The sequence below is a fragment of the Vidua chalybeata genome, chromosome 25 (assembly GCF_026979565.1).
Source record: "Vidua chalybeata isolate OUT-0048 chromosome 25, bVidCha1 merged haplotype, whole genome shotgun sequence".
In the NCBI taxonomy this organism is placed as follows: domain Eukaryota; kingdom Metazoa; phylum Chordata; class Aves; order Passeriformes; family Viduidae; genus Vidua; species Vidua chalybeata.
The window spans coordinates 5,823,406-5,843,997 of record NC_071554.1 but is presented as its reverse complement, the minus strand read 5'-3'; the positions used below and the strand labels follow the sequence as shown (position 1 = coordinate 5,843,997).

General features: G+C 57.1%; 1 protein-coding gene across 1 annotated transcript; it reads right to left on the bottom strand.

The window, feature by feature from the left end:
* Window positions 1-5,824: 5,824 nt before the first annotated feature.
* On the bottom strand, window positions 5,825-20,547 carry SNRNP40 (small nuclear ribonucleoprotein U5 subunit 40). Its single transcript, XM_053964808.1, has 10 exons — window positions 20,326-20,547; window positions 19,122-19,251; window positions 18,527-18,620; window positions 17,519-17,684; window positions 16,648-16,770; window positions 14,017-14,137; window positions 12,381-12,463; window positions 11,924-11,985; window positions 9,783-9,886; window positions 5,825-6,202 (listed from the first exon to the last, which is right to left on the bottom strand). The coding sequence occupies exons 1-10, from the start codon at window positions 20,545-20,547 to the stop codon at window positions 6,153-6,155; spliced, it is 1,155 nt and encodes a 384-aa protein (XP_053820783.1). The 3' UTR covers window positions 5,825-6,152.
* Window positions 20,548-20,592: the final 45 nt, after the last annotated feature.

Here is a 20,592-nt window from a genome sequence, read left to right as displayed (position 1 = left end):
GGCTGGACAGGGCTTGGAGCAGCCAGGGATAGTGGGCAGGGGTGAAATGGGGTGAGCTTTACATCCCTACAACCAAACCACTCCGGGATTCCATGATTCTGTGACTTCCCCAGCCACCTCCAGGAAGAAACACATTTATTTAAGCCACCTTTCCCCAATTTGGAGATCATTAGCCCCCAGCTGCCAGTCACCATCAGCTCTGTGGATCCCAGGTAATGGATCCGGCTCAGGCGGCTGCTGGAGAATTGATGGATGAGTTAAAATGAGTCCCCACCATTCCTTCCCTGTTGTCATCTTATCTCTGTGCTGGGGAGAAGGGCAGCACATCACAGGATCCATCACCATCATTTCGCCTTTGTAGCTCGCAAAATTCATAATTAACAAAAAATTTCTATTCACTTGCTCATGTAATTTAATTAGCTTTCCATTAAACGCAGACTAAACAGCATCTATTCCCCACCAGAGCAAATAATTGTTTTCCATTCTTTCAGAAATCATCGTTGGAACTCTCTGAATTCATTAGGGAGCAGCAGTGGGAAAAAGGTGGGGAAAGGAAGGGGAAAGCTGCGGGAAGGACACGCAGGGTTGGGGCAGGGCCGGAGCTGCCTTTGGCCGAGCCGGGATGTCCCGGGATGTCCCGGGATGTCCCGGGGTGTCCCCACTGACCCAGAGGGGGGTGCTGGATCCATCCTGCTGCACCCCCGGAGCTCTGGGTGCTGCCTCCACCTCCCCCCGGGAGCTCTTTGGGCTGCCAAAGCGTCAAGGACCGGGATGGGGACGGGGACAGGGATGGGGAGGCTCCCCAGGGCCACCTCGGGGTCACTTCCAGCCCTCCAGTCCCCACTGGAGGCTGGGGATCAGCCCCCCCCTGCCAGCCCAGCTCCGTGGAACTGGGGCTGTTTATCCGGATCCCAGGAAAGATTTAATTTCCAGTGGAAATCTCTCAAGCAAATACCTCCCTCGGAGGAATAAACCTGTTTAAGGAAACAATTTTCTCTGCGCTCAAATGAAGCTCGAATGCTTTGCTGCAGCCATGGCCCAGGGCTGGCTTGGATCACTGTGGGATGGGAGCCAGGAGAGACCTGGGCTGCCCTGGGTGCATCTGAGAACCAGTGGGAACAGAGGACTGGCCCCAAATCCCCCTTAATGCTATTGAGAACCAGTGGAAATGGGGGAAACTGGCCCCAAATCCCCCTGGGTGCAGCTGGGAACCAGCAGGAATGAGGGGGACTGGCCCCAAATCCCTCTGGATTCTCTGCTGCCCAGCACAGGGCATTGTCCTGACCCCAAGGGGTGGTGGCAGCAGTGGCCATGCTGGCCCTGGCACCTCTGGGGTGGTCACTGCCAGCTCTCCATGGTGGGTTCCAGCTCTCCAAGGCGGGTTCCAGCTCTCCATGGTGGGTTCCAGCCCTCCAAGGTGGGTTCCAGCTCTCCATGGTGGGTTCCAGCTCTCCATGGTGGGTTCCAGCCCTCCAAGGTGGGTTCCAGCTCTCCATGGTGAGTTCCAGCTCTCCAAGGTGGGTTCCAGCTCTCCATGGTGGGTTCCAGCCCTCCAAGTTGGGTTCCAGCCCTCCAAGGCGGGTTCCAGCCCTCCAAGGTGGGTTCCAGCCCTCCAAGGTGGGTTCCAGCCCTCCAAGGTGAGTTCCAGCTCTCCATGGTGGGTTCCAGCTCTCCAAGGTGGGTTCCAGCCCTCCAAGTTGGGTTCCAGCCCTCCAAGGCGGGTTCCAGCTCTCCAAGGCAGGTTCCAGCTCTCCAAGGTGGGTTCCAGCTCTCCATGGTGAGTTCCAGCCCTCCAAGGTGGGTTCCAGCCCTCCATGGTGAGTTCCAGCTCTCCATGGTGGGTTCCAGCTCTCCATGGTGGGTTCCAGCCCTCCAAGTTGGGTTCCAGCCCTCCAAGGTGGGTTCCAGCCCTCCAAGGCAGGTTCCAGCTCTCCAAGGCGGGTTCCAGCTCTCCATGGTGGGTTCCAGCTCTCCATGGCAGGTTCCAGCCCTCCAAGGTGGGTTCCAGCTCTCCAAGGCAGGTTCCAGCCCTCCAAGGTGGGTTCCAGCTCTCCATGGTGAGTTCCAGCTCTCCAAGGCGGGTTCCAGCTCTCCATGGTGGGTTCCAGCCCTCCAAGGTGGGTTCCAGCTCTCCAAGGTGAGTTCCAGCCCTCCAAGGTGGGTTCCAGCCCTCCAAGGTGGGTTCCAGCCCTCCAAGGTGGGTTCCAGCTCTCCATGGTGAGTTCCAGCTCTCCAAGGTGGGTTCCAGCCCTCCAAGGCAGGTTCCAGCTCTCCATGGTGGGTTCCAGCCCTCCAAGGTGGGTTCCAGCTCTCCATGGTGGGTTCCAGCTCTCCAAGGTGGGTTCCAGCCCTCCAAGGCGGGTTCCAGCTCTCCAAGGTGAGTTCCAGCTCTCCAAGGTGGGTTCCAGCCCTCCAAGGCAGGTTCCAGCTCTCTAAGGCGGGTTCCAGCTCTCCATGGTGAGTTCCAGCCCTCCAAGGCAGGTTCCAGCTCTCTAAGGTGGGTTCCAGCTCTCCATGGTGGGTTCCAGCTCTCCATGGCAGGTTCCAGCCCTCCAAGGTGAGTTCCAGCCCTCCAAGGTGGGTTCCAGCCCTCCAAGGTGGGTTCCAGCTCTCCATGGTGAGTTCCAGCTCTCCAAGGTGGGTTCCAGCCCTCCAAGGCGGGTTCCAGCTCTCCATGGTGAGTTCCAGCTCTCCAAGGCGGGTTCCAGCTCTCCAAGGCGGGTTCCAGCTTCTCCCAGACCTTCCCTCTCTTCCAGGGGCTGGGAGATGGACACGTGTCCCAAGGGGTGGGCATTGTCCAGCCCTAACTGCAATGAGCAGTGAAACCTTGAGCTGCCCCACCCGTGTGTCCCTCCTCACTGCCCACAAGGAACAAAGGGTTATTTGATCCCCAAATTCCTTGGCACTGGGGAAGGGTCACAGTGCTGGGATGGGCACAGGGGCCTGGGCTGGGTGCTCACTGCTGGGGGGAGTTTGCCACGGGCAGCTGGGCATGGGCAGGGAGTGCCCACAGAGCTGCCCAGCCCTGGCTCTGTCCATGCAGGGCTGGCTCTGCCAGCCTGGTCTGGCTCTGTCCATCCAGCCCTGGCTCTGTCCATCCAGGCTGGGCTCTGTCCATCCAGTTCTGGCTCTGTCCATCCAGCCCTGGCTCTGTCCATCCAGTTCTGGCTCTGTCCATCCAGCCCTGGCTCTGTCCATCCAGGCTGAGCTCTGTCCATCCAGCCCTGGCTCTGTCCATCCAGCCCTGGCTCTGTCCATCCAGGCTGAGCTCTGTCCACCCATCCCTGGCTCTGTCCATCCAGTTCTGGCTCTGTCCATCCAGGCCGGGCTCTGTCCATCCATCCCTGGCTCTGTCCATCCAGCCCTGGCTCTGTCCATCCAGGCCGGGCTCTGTCCATCCATCCCTGGCTCTGTCCATCCAGGCTGAGCTCTGTCCATCCAGCCCTGGCTCTGTCCATCCATCCCTGGCTCTGTCCATCCAGGCTGAGCTCTGTCCATCCATCCCTGGCTCTGTCCATCCATCCCTGGCTCTGTCCATCCCGTTCTGGCTCTGTCCATCCATCCCTGGCTCTGTCCATCCAGGCTGAGCTCTGTCCATCCAGCCCTGGCTCTGTCCATCCCGTTCTGGCTCTGTCCATCCATCCCTGGCTCTGTCCATCCAGGGTGTGGCTCTGTCCATCCAGCCCTTGCTCTGTCCATCCAGGGTGTGGCTCTGTCCATCCAGGCTGAGCTCTGTCCATCCAGCCCCAGCTCTGTCCATCCCATTCTGGCTCTGTCCATCCAGCCCTAGCTCTGTCCATCCATCCCTTGCTCTGTCCATCCAGCCCTGGCTCTGTCCATCCAGCCCTGGCTCTGTCCATCCATCCCTGGCTCTGTCCATCCAGCCCTGGCTCTGTCCATCCAGCCCTGGCTCTGTCCATCCAGGCTGAGCTCTGTCCATCCAGCCCCAGCTCTGTCCATCCCATTCTGGCTCTGTCCATCCCATTCTGGCTCTGTCCATCCATCCCTGGCTCTGTCCATCCAGTTCTGGCTCTGTCCATCCAGCCCTGGCTCTGTCCATCCAGCCCTGGCTCTGTCCATCCAGGCTGGGCTCTGTCCATCCAGCCCTGGCTCTGTCCATCCATCCCTGGCTCTGTCCATCCAGCCCTGGCTCTGTCCATCCAGGCTGAGCTCTGTCCATCCAGCCCCAGCTCTGTCCATCCCATTCTGGCTCTGTCCATCCAGGCCGGGCTCTGTCCATCCAGGCTGAGCTCTGTCCATTCAGGCTGAGCTCTGTCCATCCAGCCCTGGCTCTGTCCATCCAGGCTGAGCTCTGTCCATCCAGCCCTGGCTCTGTCCATCCAGCCCTTGCTCTGTCCATCCAGGCCGGGCTCTGTCCATCCAGGCTGAGCTCTGTCCATTCAGGCTGAGCTCTGTCCATCCAGCCCTGGCTCTGTCCATCCAGGTCTATCTCTCCATCCCTCTGCTCCCTGGGCTCAGGGATTTACCCTTAATCCGGATCATTTCCCGATCTGGGTCATGGCTCGGTGTCCATGGTGCCCAGGCCATGGGGGGTGTCTGGGCACAGGGGGTGACACCCAGGGTGACACCCAGGGTGACACCCAGGTGCCCCAGGGTGGGGTGTGGATCCATCCAGCCCCCACTGCCCCATCCCAGGAGCCCCAGGACTGCCCAGAACTCAGGGCAGGGGGGGAACGATGCCCCTCCCTCACTTCCCTGCTGGTTCCTGGGGTGGGAATTAGGAACAAAACCCTCCTTTGGTTCCTTTAAAGGAGCAGGACTCGGTGAGGCTCAGGATTGCTGTCACAGATCAGCCCCAAAGGTCTCTCTCCCCTCTGGCACTTGGGTGTAGATCCAAACAAACCCATAAACCCTTGGGATTATAACAGGCTCTAATTAAGCCCTAAATCTGTGGGGCAGAGGAAGGGGCTCAGCCCTGGGCACGAGGCTCCCACTCTGGTGTGCCTGGGGTCCCTCCTATAATAAAAGAAATAATAATAAAGAAATAATAAATAATAAAATAATAAAATAAATAAAAGTAAACAAAATAAAGAAATAAAAGTAAATAATTTTTTTTAAAAAGTAAATAAAATAAGCCTCCCGTGCCCCCAGCCCTGCCTGCCCCTCTCCAGGGACGGCTTTGTCTGCCTGGAGCTGCTCATCCATCGGGATCTGGAGATGGAGCTGCCCTGGCCTGAGCAGCACCTCCCTCAGGGCTCCTGTCACTCATCCACTGAGGCACGGACCATGGGACACCCCAGGGGACCAGGGACGCCTCCAGGGACAGCCCCAGGGCTGCAGCAGCCATTCCCACGGGATCCTGCCTGCCATTCCCACTGGAGTCAGGGGAACGAAGGGAGGTGGACGTGGGCAGCTGCCAGGACCTGGAGAATCCTCCCTGGATTTGGGAGAGGGACTGGGGACAAGGCTTAGAGGGACAGGAGCCAGGGAATGGCTCCCAGTGCCAGAGGGCAGGGCTAGATTTGGATCTTGGGAATTGGGAATTGTTCCCTGGCAGGGTGGGGAGGGGCTGGGCTGGAATTGCCAGAGCAGCTGGGGCTGCCCCTGGATCCCTGGCAGTGCCCAAGGCCAGGCTGGCACTGGGACACTCTGGGACAGTGGGAGGTGTCCCTGCCAGGGCAGGGGTGGCACTGGGTGGGATTTAAGGTCCCTCCCACCCCAAACCATTCCATGAGTTCGGTGATTCCACCAATGATTCCATCATTCCACCTCAATGATTTCCCTGGTTGTCTATGGGTGAGGACCTGGATTTAATTCTGGAGAACAGAAAAGTAACCAGAGCAATGAACCCCAGGCACTGAGCTGTGTAAAAAAGCCATTTATTGCAGTTTTAACTGTATCAAAAAACCCCAAAGCAAACGGGACAGGGAATATACAGGCCACGTGTGGAACTGAACCAAAAGTTCTCAATTTCAAGGGGTCTGGAGAAGGGTTTCATTGTCAGTGGCACAGCCAAAACAAAATTCCTTTCAATTCCAAGTTTTCCTGCCTCCCCAGAGAAAGGGGAGGTGGAGGAAGCTGCACAGTGAGATGTGGAGAGGGGCCAGGCTGCACGGGGGGGCTGTCACCTGCTCCACGGGGAGGTGAATCCACGCAGCTCCCGCAGCCCAGCATCCGGAGCCCCCCGCGGATCACTGGATCTCCCCCATGTACAGCCTTTTGTCACTGGATGCGGAGAGAACTGCACAGAGGGGCAGGGAAAGGAAGGAACAAAGAGATTAAAAGAGAATAGAGAAATTAAAACAGAATATAACAGCTGGAACAGAATGCAGAAATTAGAATATAAAAACTGAAACAGAATGCAGAAATTAGAATATAAAAACTGAAATAGAATACAAAAAATAAAATATAAAAACTGAAACAGAATGCAAAAATTTGAATATAAAAACTGAAATAGAATACAAGAATTAGACTATAAAAACTGAAATAGAATACAAGAATTAGAATATAAAAACTGAAACAATACAAAAAATTGAATATAAAAACTGAAATAGAATGCAGAACTTAAAACATAAAAACTGAAATAGAATACCAAAATTAAATATAAAAATTGAAATAGAAGAAAAAAATTGAATATAAAAACTGAAATACAAGAATTAGAATATAAAAACTGGAATAGAATACAAAAATTAAAACATAAAAATGGAAATAGAATGCAAAAATTAGAATATAAAAACTGAAACAGAATGCAGAAATTAGAATATAAAAACAGAAATAGAATACAAAAATAAAATATAAAAACTGAAACAGAATGCAAAAATTTGAATATAAAAACTGAAATAGAATGCAAAAAATAAAATATAAAAACTGAAACAGAATGCAAAAAATTGAATATAAAAACTGAAATAGAATACAAAAATTAGAATATAAAAACTGAAATAGAATACAAAAAATGAATATAAAAACTGAAACAAATGCAAAAATTAAAATATAAAACCTGAAACGGAGTACAAAAATCACCCCAGTGGTCTGAGACCTCCCAAGGCCACAGCCCAGACTCCAGGTTGCAGTTGCTTCCCAGAACTCCTGTCCCCGAGCCGCAGGGAACGGCAGAGCTGGGGAGTGCAGGGAGGTGCACGGACACCTCGGGAAGGCTCCCGAGCGGGGATTGTCACCCGGGGAGTGCTGAGCTCCAGCCCGGGCTCTGCCAGCGCCACCAGAGGGCACATCTGGCCAGGAAAGTGTCCCCAGGGCAGCGTTCCCAGCTGGCTCCCAGCTCCCACCGGCCCTGTGACACATAAACTTTAAGAGATTCAGAGATCTTGGAGGAGCTAAGATTTTAGTTAGAGACAAGCCTTACTGGAGTTAATTAAAATAAAAAGATTCTGTAAGTAGGCCTTGATGAAGTTAAGAGTTAGTAGTTAACTAAGAATTGATTGCTTGTCAACACCATGTTTAGTTAGCTGGGTTTGTAATGGAGAATGTAGAAACTGACAAATAGCTTTTAGGAACATGAGACAATTGTGGGCCTCCTCTGCTCTGAAACCAATTGAAGACAGGGAATGGGAGTTCTACCAAGGTTCATTTGTCATATTTGCATTGAAAAGGCAGAAAGGTCAGAATGAGGAAGACTTCATTTACTTCCTCATTTTGGGACCCCTCCCCACGAAAGGGACCACCGACCCATTTCAAGGAACAAACTGCGCATGCTTAATAGCTTTGGGAATGATTAGCATAGGAAGCGAGGAATGGGATGGACCAAAATGATGAATATGTGTTTGTATTTTGGGTATTCAATTCTGGTGTGGATAAAAGGCCTCTGCAATCATTGGAAAGGTGCAGTGTGTATTTGGGAGCTGTCCCGCACGCTGCCCGGCGCCGCAATGAACATACACTGTCTAACTTTAAACTGTTAGAGAGCTTTTGTCCGTCACAGTCGGATATTGGTGCTAGATCAATATCCGTATTTCTTTAATAAATCACCTGAGCCACACAAGCAGCATCCCTGAGCCTGGGGAACATCCCTGAGGCCACCAAAGGCGGCTGGCAGCACGCCCAGGGTCACCCCTGCCCGCCAGTGCCACATCCCCAGGCTCTCTGAACACCTCCAGGGAAGGGACTCCACCACCAGGGCTGGACACGGGTCAGAAGGGCCAGATTCTGATGTCTTTATGGAATTATAAAATCACCCAGGCTGGAAAAGCCCCCTGAGATCATCGAGTCCAACCTTTAACCCAGCCCTGCCAAGGCCAGCACTGCCCATGTCCCCAAGTGCCACATCCACAGGGCTGTTAAATCCCTCCAGGGATGGGGATCCACCACTGAGTGCCCTGGGCAGCTGTGCCAGACTGGACAGCCCTTTCCATGGAGAATTCTTCCCAAATATCCACCCTGAGCCTGCCCTGGCCCAGCCTGAGGCCGTTCCCTCTCCTCCTGTCCCTGTTCCCTGGAGCAGAGCCCGACCCCCCCAGCTGTCCCCTCCTGTCAGGAGCTGTGCAGAGCCACAAGGTCCCCCCCTGAGCCTCCTTTTCTCCAGGCTGAGCCCCTTCCCAGCTCCCTCAGCCTCTCCTGGGGCTCCAGCCCCTTCCCCTCTTCAGGGAATTCACAAGAATGACCCAAAAGACACCAGCAGTGGTTTAACCCCTGTCCAGGAGAGCTCTGGGGGTTTCTGCACCAATTCCCAGCCCGGTTTTTGTCACCCTGGCACAGCCTGGCTGCCCCCCAGGTGAGAGCCCTGCAGTGATTTCTGGATTAACACCCCAGGAGTGCCCAGCCAGCAGCTGCACGACTCACTAGGTTTTTAGTAATGTTTTTTTTGTCAAGAGGAGCTGAGCACAGGATCCCACACCCAGAGAGGAGCTGGCTCTGCTCCTCCAGCACAGCCCCAGCCCCAGGCAGAGCTGTGGACACCCAGGAACAAATCCAGAGCTCCCTGCCCCTTGCCTTGCCTCTGGGGTTGACTGCTGGTAATTTTTGGCTGCTGACCAGGCCAAGGTGAGTGTTTCCATGGAAACACAGCATCCTGCAGTCCTGCCCAGCCCATGCTGGACCAGGAAAGGGGAATGGGGCCTGGTCCCAGCTTCAAATGGCTCTGAAAAGCCACCACGAGCTTTGCATCACCCAGCTCCGAGTGTGGTACCACGTGTGAGACACCTCCAGAACAGGGCCCAAACCCACTGCACCAAGAGCTTCCTTTGGGTGGGATTTTCAGAAGGAATTGTTCCCTGGGAGGGTGGGGAGAGGCTGGGCTGGAATTGCCAGAGCAGCTGGGGCTGCCCCTGGATCCCTGGCAGTGCCCAAGGCCAGGCTGGACACTGGGGCTGGGAGCACCTGGGACAGTGAAGTGTCCCTGCCATGGCAGGGGTGGCACTGGAGGAGCTTTAAGATCCCTTCCAACCCAAACCATTCTGGGATTGTGATTTTGTGATTCTCTGATTTGCTTCCTACAGCTTTTGGGGAAGTTAGGACCCCTCAGGCTCCCAGGTGATCCATGTCCTCATGGAATCCCCAAACATGGTTATACCTCTGGCATCCCAGCTATTCCAAACCCTTTCCTCATGGCCCCTGGGCAGTGGCAGTCACCCCCAGCCCACAGCAAGTGCCACCCTGCTGCCCTCTGGGTGTCCCCAGCCCAGTCCCAGAGTCCCCGTGCTCACCCCAGGGTGTCCCCACCCAACTGGAGATGAGCCAACAAGGCTCTGCCAGCCCTAAATCTGATACTGGATAATCTGAGCCACTCTGGCAATTTTGAGGTCACTTCCCAGAGGATGAGCACTCCGTCAGCCCCGGAGCTGCTGCCCTGGGAGGTGGGGAGCACTTACTGATGGGTTCCTCGGGGTGGAAGGCCAGCTCATTGACAGAGCCAGCATGGCCAGGCAGCTTGTACAGGATCCTCCTGGAGGTGGTGTCCCACACGTACACAAACCTGCAACAGAGTCCTGGTGAGGGCAGGCACGGGCCAAGCAAAAGACCTGTGCCCCCAGGTGGTTCTGCAGCCCGCTGGAATCATCTTTGTGAGGATGAACAGCAACTTCCAGGAGAAAAATGCTGCTCTGACAGGCCCAGGAGAGCAGAGGCATGAGCAGGGAGGAGACAAGAGTGGCAAAAACCTCACTGCCAACAGTGCACCTCACCCCTCAGGGCACAGAGATGGATTTGAAAGCTGTGAGGCCAAAGAAATGCTTGATAGTGCAGGGACGGGGGGCAAATCAGCACTGGGAGTGGGGAGGAGGGGTCTCACCCTCCCAAACACCCCCCAACACTCTGTGCATGTCCAGGCACCCCCTTGGGCTGGCAGTGAGGAGCCCAGAGCCCCCCAGCCCCTGCTGCACTGCAACCCCTCCCAGCCAGCAGCTCTCAAGATGGGATTTCTTCCTGCTCTGCCACACGAGCCACTTGCCAGCATTCATGAGGGAGTGATGGGATCACACTGAGCCCTTTGATCACCCTCTGCCAGGCCTCACCCACTGCTGGCTCCTGCCTGAGCCCCAGGCTGAGCTGAGAACCCCCCAGGATCCTTCCCTGGGGGCACCAGGCACAGCTCAGCTTTCACACTTCTCTTAAAAACAGCCTCAGAGTCAGGGAAACCGAGCCCAAAATCCCTGTGGGAATTCCCAGCTGTGGGAAGCTCTGCTGGGACCTGCCCCAGGAGCTCTCAGAGCCCTGAGCTCCACCAGCACCTGCAGAATGAAGCAAGTGACCCAAACTCCAGGCACACCTGCCTAGAGCAGGGCTCAGCCTGCCCACGGGGACCCAGGCAGGAGCTGCTCTCCCCAGGGCAGGAATTCCTGCTCTCTCTCCCCATGGCAGGAATTCCTGCTCTCCCCAGGGCAGGAGCTGCTCTCTCCCCCCAGGGCAGGAATTCCTGCTCTCTCCCCAGGGCAGGAGCTGCTCTCTCTCCCCAGGGCAGGAGCTGCTCTCTCTCCCCAGGGCAGGAATTCCTGCTCTCCCCAGGGCAGGAGCTGCTCTCTCTCCTCAGGGCAGGAATTCCTGCTCTCTCTCCCCATGGCAGGAATTCCTGCTCTCCCCAGGGCAGGAGCTGCTCTCTCCCCCCAGGGCAGGAATTCCTGCTCTCCCCAGGGCAGGAGCTGCTCTCTCTCCCCAGGGCAGGAATTCCTGCTCTCCCCAGGGCAGGAGCTGCTCTCTCCCCCCAGGGCAGGAATTCCTGCTCTCCCCAGGGCAGGAATCCTCCCTCCCCACTCAGAGCCCAGCAGGGCTGGGGGCAATCACAGCCCCAGCTCATGCTGGGACAGCTGCCCCACTAAATCTGGACAGGGAGAGCTCAAGTTCTGCCTCTCTGCTATCAGAAGCTCATTAATCTGGTGATTACTGCTGCTCCATGCCCTGGCATGCCTGTAGGAATTCCTGTCTGCCTGGCACTGGATTTGGGCCTGGATTTGCTCCAGGGGACACTGGTGTCCTTCACAGGGACCTTCAGACCCTTGTCTGCTTCCTCCCTCTGCCCTTTCCTCTCCTCAGCTCACTTTACAGAATCTTTAATTTACAAGTCTGAGATGTGCCAATTGATTTTTTTCTCCTTAATTAAAGGAGGAGTCATTAATGATCCCTGGAATCCCACCATGCAGGGATTTAATTGGGATTTCTGCTCCTCATCCTCCAACCCCACGCACAGACCCTGCTCTCAAAGACCCCCCCCAAACTTCTGCCAGGACATCAGGGGTCCAAGCCAGTGGCAAAGGTGTCCCTGTCACCTGCTGGGGGTGGGACAGGGCAGAGCCTCAGCCAGCTTTTGACAATAATAACCAGGTTTTACAACAGGCAGATGCTCCTCCACAGAGCCCAAAGCAGCAGAAGCACATCCCTGTGGAAATCAGGGAAACTCCCTGAGGGCTGTTTGGGATTTCACACTCTACACACGACCCTGAGCCTGGAGATTCTGATCCAGGAACGCTGCAAATCCATCTGGGGTGCCTGGGGACAGAGGAATGCAGTGGCAACTCACCTGTCAGCAGAGCCCCCTGCAATTTTACTGCCATCTGGGGACCAGGAGCACCTCAGAAGGTTCTAAAACAAAAGAACATGCACAGACCTATTTAGTTCCCCCCTTTTCCTTGCACTCAAATCACCACGAGACTTTAACCAGCACCACTTTAATGATCTCCCTTGGAAGATGAGATAGTAATTACAGATTTTATTTTATTGCTGGAAACAGCCAGTGCCTTGTTATTTCACACAAAGTAGATGGTAAGTGTAGAAAATACTTAATTTACAGCTAATTACAAATGAACTGAGCAAAGAAATCTTGTTACTGAGGCTTTAATTGGAACCCACTTTGTGGATTCATCTTCCTTTGAGTTCTTATTAAAGCCTTTCTGGCCTAAGCTTGCATTGAAAAAAAAAAACAATTTAGAGAAAAGTTAATAGCAGAGGGAATTGAACAAGGAGTGGAGCACACTCACCTTTTCAAAATTATGGACATTTCCCTGGAAAATCTTCACACATCTCTCCTTGGGGGCGAAGGGCCTGATGTCCCAGATCCGAACTGCAACAGAAGCAGAGCCAGCAGCTGAGGGGGACAGGGACAGGGACAGGCAGCCCTGGCAGAGCCCCTGTGCCCAGGACAGGCTCCCTGACCCCATTCCCCAAAGGCCAGGGGGAACCAGCAGCTTTCCCTGCAGGAGGCTTTGCTCTGGCACAAACAGCAGCAAGGTGGAATCACAAAAAATTCCCAACCTGCCATGCCAGAGGCATGCCTCTCTCCTTAGAGAGGCTTTTCCTCATCCTGACACATCCCATGGGCACGGGCCTGATGGGCTCAGCCTCACTGAGGGACAGTGGGACAGGCAGGGGGGCAGCTGGGCTGTCACTCCTGCTGAGGGGACACAGCCAAGCCACCTGGACACGAGCCAGGCCCAGAGTGCACAGATCACCTGTGCCATGGCTCTTGTCCCCAGGCCCGGCAGGAGCTGGGCTGTCACTCCGGCTGAGGGGACAAACCTGTGCCATGGCTCTTGTCCCCAGTGTCCTGAAGGATAACCTGTGCCATGGCTCTTGTCCCAAACCCCTGCAGGATAACCTGTGCCATGGCTCTTGTCCCAAACCCCTGTAGGATAACCTGTGCCATGGCTCTTGTCCCCAGTGTCCTGCAGGATAACCTGTGCCATGGCTCTTGTCCCCAATGCCCTGCAGGATAACCTGTGCCATGGCTCTTGTCCCAAACCCCTGAAGGATAACCTGTGCCATGGCTCTTGTCCCCAGTGTCCTGCAGGATAACCTGTGCCATGGCTCTTGTCCCAAACCCCTGCAGGATAACCTGTGCCATGGCTCTTGTCCCTAACCCCTGCAGGATAACCTGTGCCATGGCTCTTGTCCCCAATGTCCTGCAGGATAACCTGTGCCATGGCTCTTGTCCCCAATGTCCTGCAGGATAACCTGTGCCATGGCTCTTGTCCCCAGGCCCTGCAGGATAACCTGTGCCATGGCTCTTGTCCCCAATGTCCTGCAGGATAACCTGTGCCATGGCTCTTGTCCCCAGTGTCCTGCAGGATAACCTGTGCCATGGCTCTTGTCCCAAACCCCTGAAGGATAACCTGTGCCATGGCTCTTGTCCCAAACCCCTGCAGGATAACCTGTGCCATGGCTCTTGTCCCTAACCCCTGCAGGATAACCTGTGCCATGGCTCTTGTCCCCAGTGTCCTGCAGGATAACCTGTGCCATGGCTCTTGTCCCAAACCCCTGCAGGATAACCTGTGCCATGGCTCTTCTCCCAAACCCCTGCAGGATAACCTGTGCCATGGCTCTTGTCCCCAATGTCCTGCAGGATAACCTGTGCCATGGCTCTTGTCCCCAGGCCCTGCAGGATAACCTGTGCCATGGCTCTTGTCCCCAGGCCCTGCAGGATAACCTGTGCCATGGCTCTTGTCCCCAGGTCCCTCCCAGCTGGGACAAACCCCCCTGAGGCAGCTGCTCTCCCCGTCAAGGACCCAACTTCACGGTTCAGCCCTGGAGCCCAGCTCCCTGCAGCCCAGGCCAGCTCAGTGCTGTTCTCCCAGGAGGAGCAGCCAGAGGTGTCCCTGGGGGCCCAGCAGGGTGTACCTGTGTTGTCCATGGCGTTGGAGAGCAGGTAGGAGCCCTCAGAGCTGAGGCTCAGGCCCGTCACCGAGTCGGCGTGGCCCCGCATGGTGTAGGTGAGCTTGTTCTGCCGCAGGTCCCACACCTGGGGACAGAAACACAGCCAGGAGTGCTGGAGCTGCAGCTGCCAGAGCCCCCCACAGCACCCCACAGCATCCCACAGCACCCCACAGCATCCCACAGCACCCCACAGCATCCCACAGCACCCCACAGAACCCCACAGCATCCCACAGAACCCCAGAGCATCCCACAGAACCCCACAGCACCCCACAACATCCCACAGCACCCCACAACATCCCACAGCACCCCACAGAACCCCAGAGCATCCCACAGCACCCCACAGAACCCCACAGCATCCCACAGCATCCCACAGAACCCCAGAGCATCCCACAGCATCCCACAGCACCCCATAGCATCCCACAGCACCCCACAACATCCCACAGCACCCCACAACATCCCACAGAACCCCACTGCATCCCACAGAACCCCACTGCACCCCACAACATCCCACAGCACCCCACAGCATCCCACAGAACCCCACAGCATCCCACAGAACCCCACAGCACCCCACAACATCCCACTGCATCCCACAGAACCCCAGAGCATCCCACAGCACCCCACAACATCCCACTGCATCCCACAGAACCCCAGAGCATCCCACAGAACCCCACAGCACCCCACAACATCCCACTGCATCCCACAGAACCCCAGAGCATCCCACAGAACCCCACAGCATCCCACAGAACCCCACAGCACCCCACAGCACCCCACACAGGCACTGCTGGCACACAGCTGCCATCAGCTGTGAGCTCCAGCTGCTGGAGCTCGATGGCAGTTGTAGGAAAATGGGATTTGTGCCTCAGATTTGTACCCGGAGGTGTTCAAGCCCCAAGGAGTTACACGGCAGCAGCCCCACACACACAGGACCCAGGGAATGGCTCCCAGTGCCAGAGGGCAGGGCTGGATGGGATACTGGGAATTGGGAATTGTTCCCTGGCAGGGTGGGCAGGGGCTGGGCTGGAATTGCCAGAGCAGCTGGGGCTGCCCCTGGATCCCTGGCAGTGCCCAAGGCCAGGCTGGACACTGGGGCTGGGAGCACCTGGCACAGTGGGAGGTGTCCCTGCCAGGGCAGGGGTGGCACTGGGTGGGATTTCATCCTTTCCTTCCAAACCACTCCATGATTCTATGAAAACACGAGGCTGGAAGTTTATGGGTTTCTAGAAAGCCAGAATTTGCCTTTTAAAATATTTCTAAGTGAATACATTCAAATTCCAAAGATTCAATATCAGCAGCCCCAAGCCTGCAGAATTCCTCTTGGACTGGCCCCAGAATCCCCCAAATCCCCTGGCACAGAGCAGGAGCTCCCCAGTTCCCACAGTTCCAGGCTTTTCTTCCCAAAGAGGGGCAGTGGGAGCAGCCCTGGTGGCAGTGCCACACCGAGCACTGCCTGTGACAGGCTGGGGACAGCTCTGCCAGGCTGGGGACAGCCCTGGTGGCAGTGCCACACCGAGCACTGGCTGTGACAGGCTGGGGACAGCTCTGCCAGGCTGGGGACAGCCCTGGTGGCAGTGCCACACTGAGCACTGGCTGTGACAGGCTGGGGACAGCCCTGGTGGCAGTGCCACACCGAGCACTGCCTGTGACAGGCTGGGGACAGCTCTGGTGGCAGTGCCACACCGAGCTCTGGCTGTGACAGGCTGGGGACAGCCCTGGTGGCAGTGCCACACCGAGCTCTGGCTGTGACAGGCTGGGGACAGCTCTGGTGGCAGTGCCACACTGAGCTCTGCCTGTGACAGGCTGGGGACAGCTCTGCCAGGCTGGGGACAGCCCTGGTGGCAGTGCCACACTAAGCACTGCCTGTGACAGGCTGGGGACAGCTCTGGTGGCAGTGCCACACTGAACTCTGGCTGTGACAGGTTGGGGACAGCTCTGGTGGCAGTGCCACACTGAGCACTGGCTGTGACAGGCTGGGGACAGCTCTGGTGGCAGTGCCACACTGAGCTCTGCCTGTGACAGGCTGGGGACAGCTCTGGTGGCAGTGCCACACTGAACTCTGCCTGTGACAGGCTGGGGACAGCTCTGGTGGCAGTGCCACACTGAGCTCTGCCTGTGACAGGCTGGGGACAGGCTGTGACCGGGCTGAGGGCACGGGGACATCGTGAGCCCTGCAGCCCCCAGGGCAATCAGCTGGACGAAACGCTGAGCTCACTGGTAAAAAAGAACTTTCCACAGCAGCAGGTGCCAGGGGGAGCTGCAAACTGGGGCAGAGGGCACAGAGGGGACGTGTCACCACGCTCTCTTCAGCTTACCTCACACGTGGCACTGTCCCAGGCTGCCAGCACAGCCAGCATTCCACGCTGGCTCCAGCAAGTGACAGCAGTGCAGGGACACCCGAATGCCACGCTGTCACTGCCAGCCTGTCACTGCTCCATGGCACTTTATTGGCCCTGTACCACCAGCAGAGATGGACACAGCAGGTCCAGGGGGGTTGGGATGTAAAATTCAGCAGGTGGCACCCACGGCTGTCCTTGAGCAACACAAGGTGTGACAGGATGGAAAAGGTGGGCACAGTGGGAAAGGGACACAGGGTCCTACCTTGATGTCATTGTCGATGCCTCCAGAGATGATCTGGTCACTGGTGTCATTGAAAGTGACAGCCAGGACCTGGTAGGTGTTCTGGAATGTCTGGACAGCAGCTTTTTTCCTGATATCCCACAGCTGGAAAGAAATGTGGCACAGATATTTAACAACAAAATCACTGCAGAGATATTGGCAGGGACTCAGCCTGTTCTCTGGAAATCCCTTTGTAGGTCTCATAAAAAACATCAGATCTGGAGATCTTCATAAAAAACATTGAATCTGCTGTGTCTGGAGCACAGGAATGAAGGCAGGGAAGAAGAGACCAGCACAGATTTCAGGAGAGGGAAAAAGGAGCCAGGACAGGAGAAACAAGAAGGGGCCAGCCCAGATTTCAGGAATAGTTTTCTCATGCTTTGCTAATCCAGAAATAAACTCTGATTTCTGATTTTCTGTCTCTTTGCACACCTCCAGGGATGGGTACTCCAAACCTCCCTGGGCAGTTCCAAGGCCTGAGCCCCCTTTCCATGGGGAAATTCCTGCTGATTCCACCCTGAGCCTGCCCTGGCCCAGCCTGAGGCCGTTCCCTCTCCTCCTGTCCCTGTTCCCTGGAGCAGAGCCCGACCCCCCTGGCTGTCCCCTCCTGGCAGGAGCTGTGCAGATCCAGAGCAGCACAAAAATCCCAGCTGAGCAGCTCAACCTTCCCAATCCCCCTGAGAAGTACAGAAAAAACGGAGCAGTGAAATTTGCTGTCACACTTTTGACTCTGAACTCAGGGCGACGACAAAACGAGTACCAAAAGGCTGACTCCTGCCCAGTTAAAGGGGAAGATCCTAAAAAGCTCCTCCACCTTTTTTCCCCCCAGGCTTTGCCCAGGGCACACACTGACCTTGACAGTGCCATCGTCGCTGCCGGTGCACACGAGCTGGGGTCCCCTCCGGGCAGGGTAGCAGGAGTTGACAAAGGACGTGTGGCCCTTGAGCCTCTTGACCCTCTCCCCCGTCTCGCTGTCCCACACAGCCACGGTTTTGTCCGTGGATGCTGAGAAGAGCATGCTGCAGGCAACACCCACTGTGAGGGCTCAGCTCCCTTCCTGTTTCCTTTCAGGAATAACCAGAGGGAGAAGAACCTCCCCCGTTGGTGTTTTGGAGGAGCCTGAAACACTGCCTGACACCGGAACAGCTGCATGGATAAACTCCCCTTAATGCCTGCTGTAAATTGTTTTTCTGCCTCCTCAAGCAGCATCTGGGATGAGCACAGCTCAGCAAAGCTCAGCAGCAATGGTGGAACAGCCTCTTAAATTAACCAGTGTCTCACTTGTTCCCTCTCCCCCTCCCCAGTGACTCCCAGGCACCCAACACGAACTTCCCCCTGTGCCCCAAAACTGCATCAATGGCACTGGGGGGGGTCACAGGTGCCCCCAGATCCTTTGCCCACACTACAGGGCCTTGGTGCCCATGGACTGAGCACAGGTGACATTCCCACAATCATTTAGGTGGGAAAAGAGCTCCAAGGACATCGAGTCCCAGCTGATCCCCACCTTGTCCCCAGCCCAGAGCTCTCAGTGCCACCTCCAGGAATTCCTGGGACACCTCCAGGGATGGGCACTCCAAACCTCCCTGGGCAGTTCCAAGGCCTGAGCCCCCTTTCCATGGGGAAATTCCTGCTGCTGCCCACCCTGAGCCTGCCCTGGCCCAGCCTGAGGCCATTCCCTCTCCTCCTGTTCCCTGGAGCAGAGCCCGACCCCCCCGGCTGTCCCCTCCTGGCAGGAGCTGTGCAGAGCCACAAGGTCCCCCCTGAGCCTCCTTTTCTCCAGGCTGAGCCCCTTCCCAGCTCCCCCAGCCTCTCCTGGGGCTGCAGCCCTATTCCCTGAGCAGCACAGAGTCCCTGGGCTCACCTGCCATCTGTGTTGTAGTGCAGCTCCATGACAGCCCCGCTGTGTCCCTTCAGGGTGGCAAAGTTGTCACAGTCCCCGTAGACGTTCCAGAGCACTGGGGGACAGCAAGGGACAGCTGAGCACAGGAAAAGCTCAGGAACAGCCCCTGCTGTGCATGGAGCTGCTCTTGGGGGTCTCAGCAAAGTGGAGGGTGGACCATCCCCACTGCTGAGTCCCAGCTGGGACAATTCACAGCAGTGACAAAGCATCGTGTAAGCCCCAGGGCACAGGAGCTTTAGGGATCTTCCTTGAGGTGAATTTATTAAGAAAAATTGTCATCTTTGCTTCAGCAAGCCTAAGCATTAAAAGCTGCATTTCTGCAGACCTCTGGGACCCACGTGACGGGGACACAGGGCTGTCACAGCTGGCAGCCAGGCAGGCACCTTTCCAGCACCACCAGCACGGCACCTGCCCGAGGAGCTGGGAAAAGCTTCCTGCACCCCCAGGGGGAAGCAATTCCCACCCAGCCAGCTGAGGGCTGAGCTGAAACCCCTCAGCAGCAGGGCCTGAGCCCGGGGGACAGCAGGGGACAGCAGGGGACAGCAGTGCCACTCACAGATGAGCCTGTCGAAGCCAGCCGAGGCCAGGGTGTTGCCGTTGGGGTGGAACTTGCAGCAGTAAACCTCCCCCTCGTGTCCTGAGAGCAGCATGATGGGGGCCTGCAGCGAGGAGCAGCGTGGGGGGCCCTGCGGGACACAGGGGACACCGTGAGGGGACAAGGACAAGGCCGGGGGGGGCCAGCCTGCCACCCCTGCCGAGCATCGTCACCTTCCCACAGCACATCCCACCTTGCTGAAATTCCAGCATCCCAGCATTGCTGAGGCTGGAAAAGAGCTCCAAGGTGCCCGAGGCAATCTGATCCCCACCCTGTCCCCAGCCCAGAGCTCTGAGTGCCACCTCCAGGAATTCCTTGGGCACCTCCAGGGATGGGCACTCCAAACCTCCCTGGGCAGTTCCAAGGCCTGACCACCCTTTCCATGGGGAAATTTCCCCCCAATATGCAAGAATGGGATTTTAAGGACTTTTCTGCTGTTGGGGTGAGGGGTTTGGAGCTGGGGGGAACAGGAAATGTTCCCTGCCAGACAGGGCTGGGTAGGGACACCTCTGCTGCTGGGGCCTGGCTTGGATGGATATTCCCTTCTGGGAAAAGCCTTTGGGATTCTGGTGTTCAGCATCCCAGAAATGAGGTGGGAAAAGAGCTCCAAGGACATCGAGTCCCAGCTGATCCCCACCTTGTCCCCAGCCCAGAGCTCTGAGTGCCACCTCCAGGAATTCCTTGGGCACCTCCAGGGATGAGCACTCCAAACCCCCCTGGGCAGTTCCAAGGCCTGAGCCCCCTTTCCATGGGGAAATTCCTGCTGATTGCACCCTGAGCCTGCCCTGGCCCAGCCTGAGGCCGTTCCCTCTCCTCCTGTCCCTGTTCCCTGGAGCAGAGCCCGACCCCCCCGGCTGTCCCCTCCTGGCAGGAGCTGTGCAGAGCCACAAGGGCCCCCCTGAGCCTCCTTTTCTCCAGGCTGAGCCCCTTCCCAGCTCCCTCAGCCTCTCCCGGGGTTCCAGCCCCTTCCCAGCTCCGTTCCCTGGACGCCGCCCTGAACCGAGGGGCCCAGAACCGAACGCAGCACTGCAGGTGCCCCAGCAGCGCCCAGCCCCAGCACGCTCGTAGCCCTTCCCTCCTACTGGAACCACCCCCGGCCCTCTCCCCTCACCTCTCCATCCCACCCGCATCTCCTCCCGCCCTCCCCTCACGCTCCCCCCGTTACCGCCTGCAGCAGAGCTCCGGCCGCAGGCTGTCCCCCCGCGCCGCCCGTGCCCGGCGCTCCCGGCAGGTCATGGCGGGGCCGCTTGGCGGGCGCGGGGACGAGCGGGAGGTCGGGGCCGGGCGCGGGGGCGGCGCCGGGGGCGGCGGGGCCCGGGGGGGCCCCGGGAGCGGGGCCGGGGCCGGGGCCGGGGCCCGGGACCTTCCGCTTCTGCTGCTCGATCATGGCGGGCGCCGGGCCCCGCCCCCCAGCGCCCCATTGGCTGCCGGC

What these genes read in the sequence shown, in the direction of transcription:
- SNRNP40 (XM_053964808.1), bottom strand. Translation starts at nt 20,547, where the DNA reads ATGATCGAGCAGCAGAAGCGGAAGGTCCCGGGCCCCGGCCCCGGCCCC. An exon ending in CCGGAGCTCTGCTGCAGGCG is followed by an intron (nt 19,252 to 20,325) that starts GTAACGGGGGGA and finishes TGTGTCCCGCAG; the next exon opens with GGCCCCCCACGCTGCTCCTC. An exon ending in GCATCGACAATGACATCAAG is followed by an intron (nt 14,138 to 16,647) that starts GTAGGACCCTGT and finishes TTCTGTCCCCAG; the next exon opens with GTGTGGGACCTGCGGCAGAA.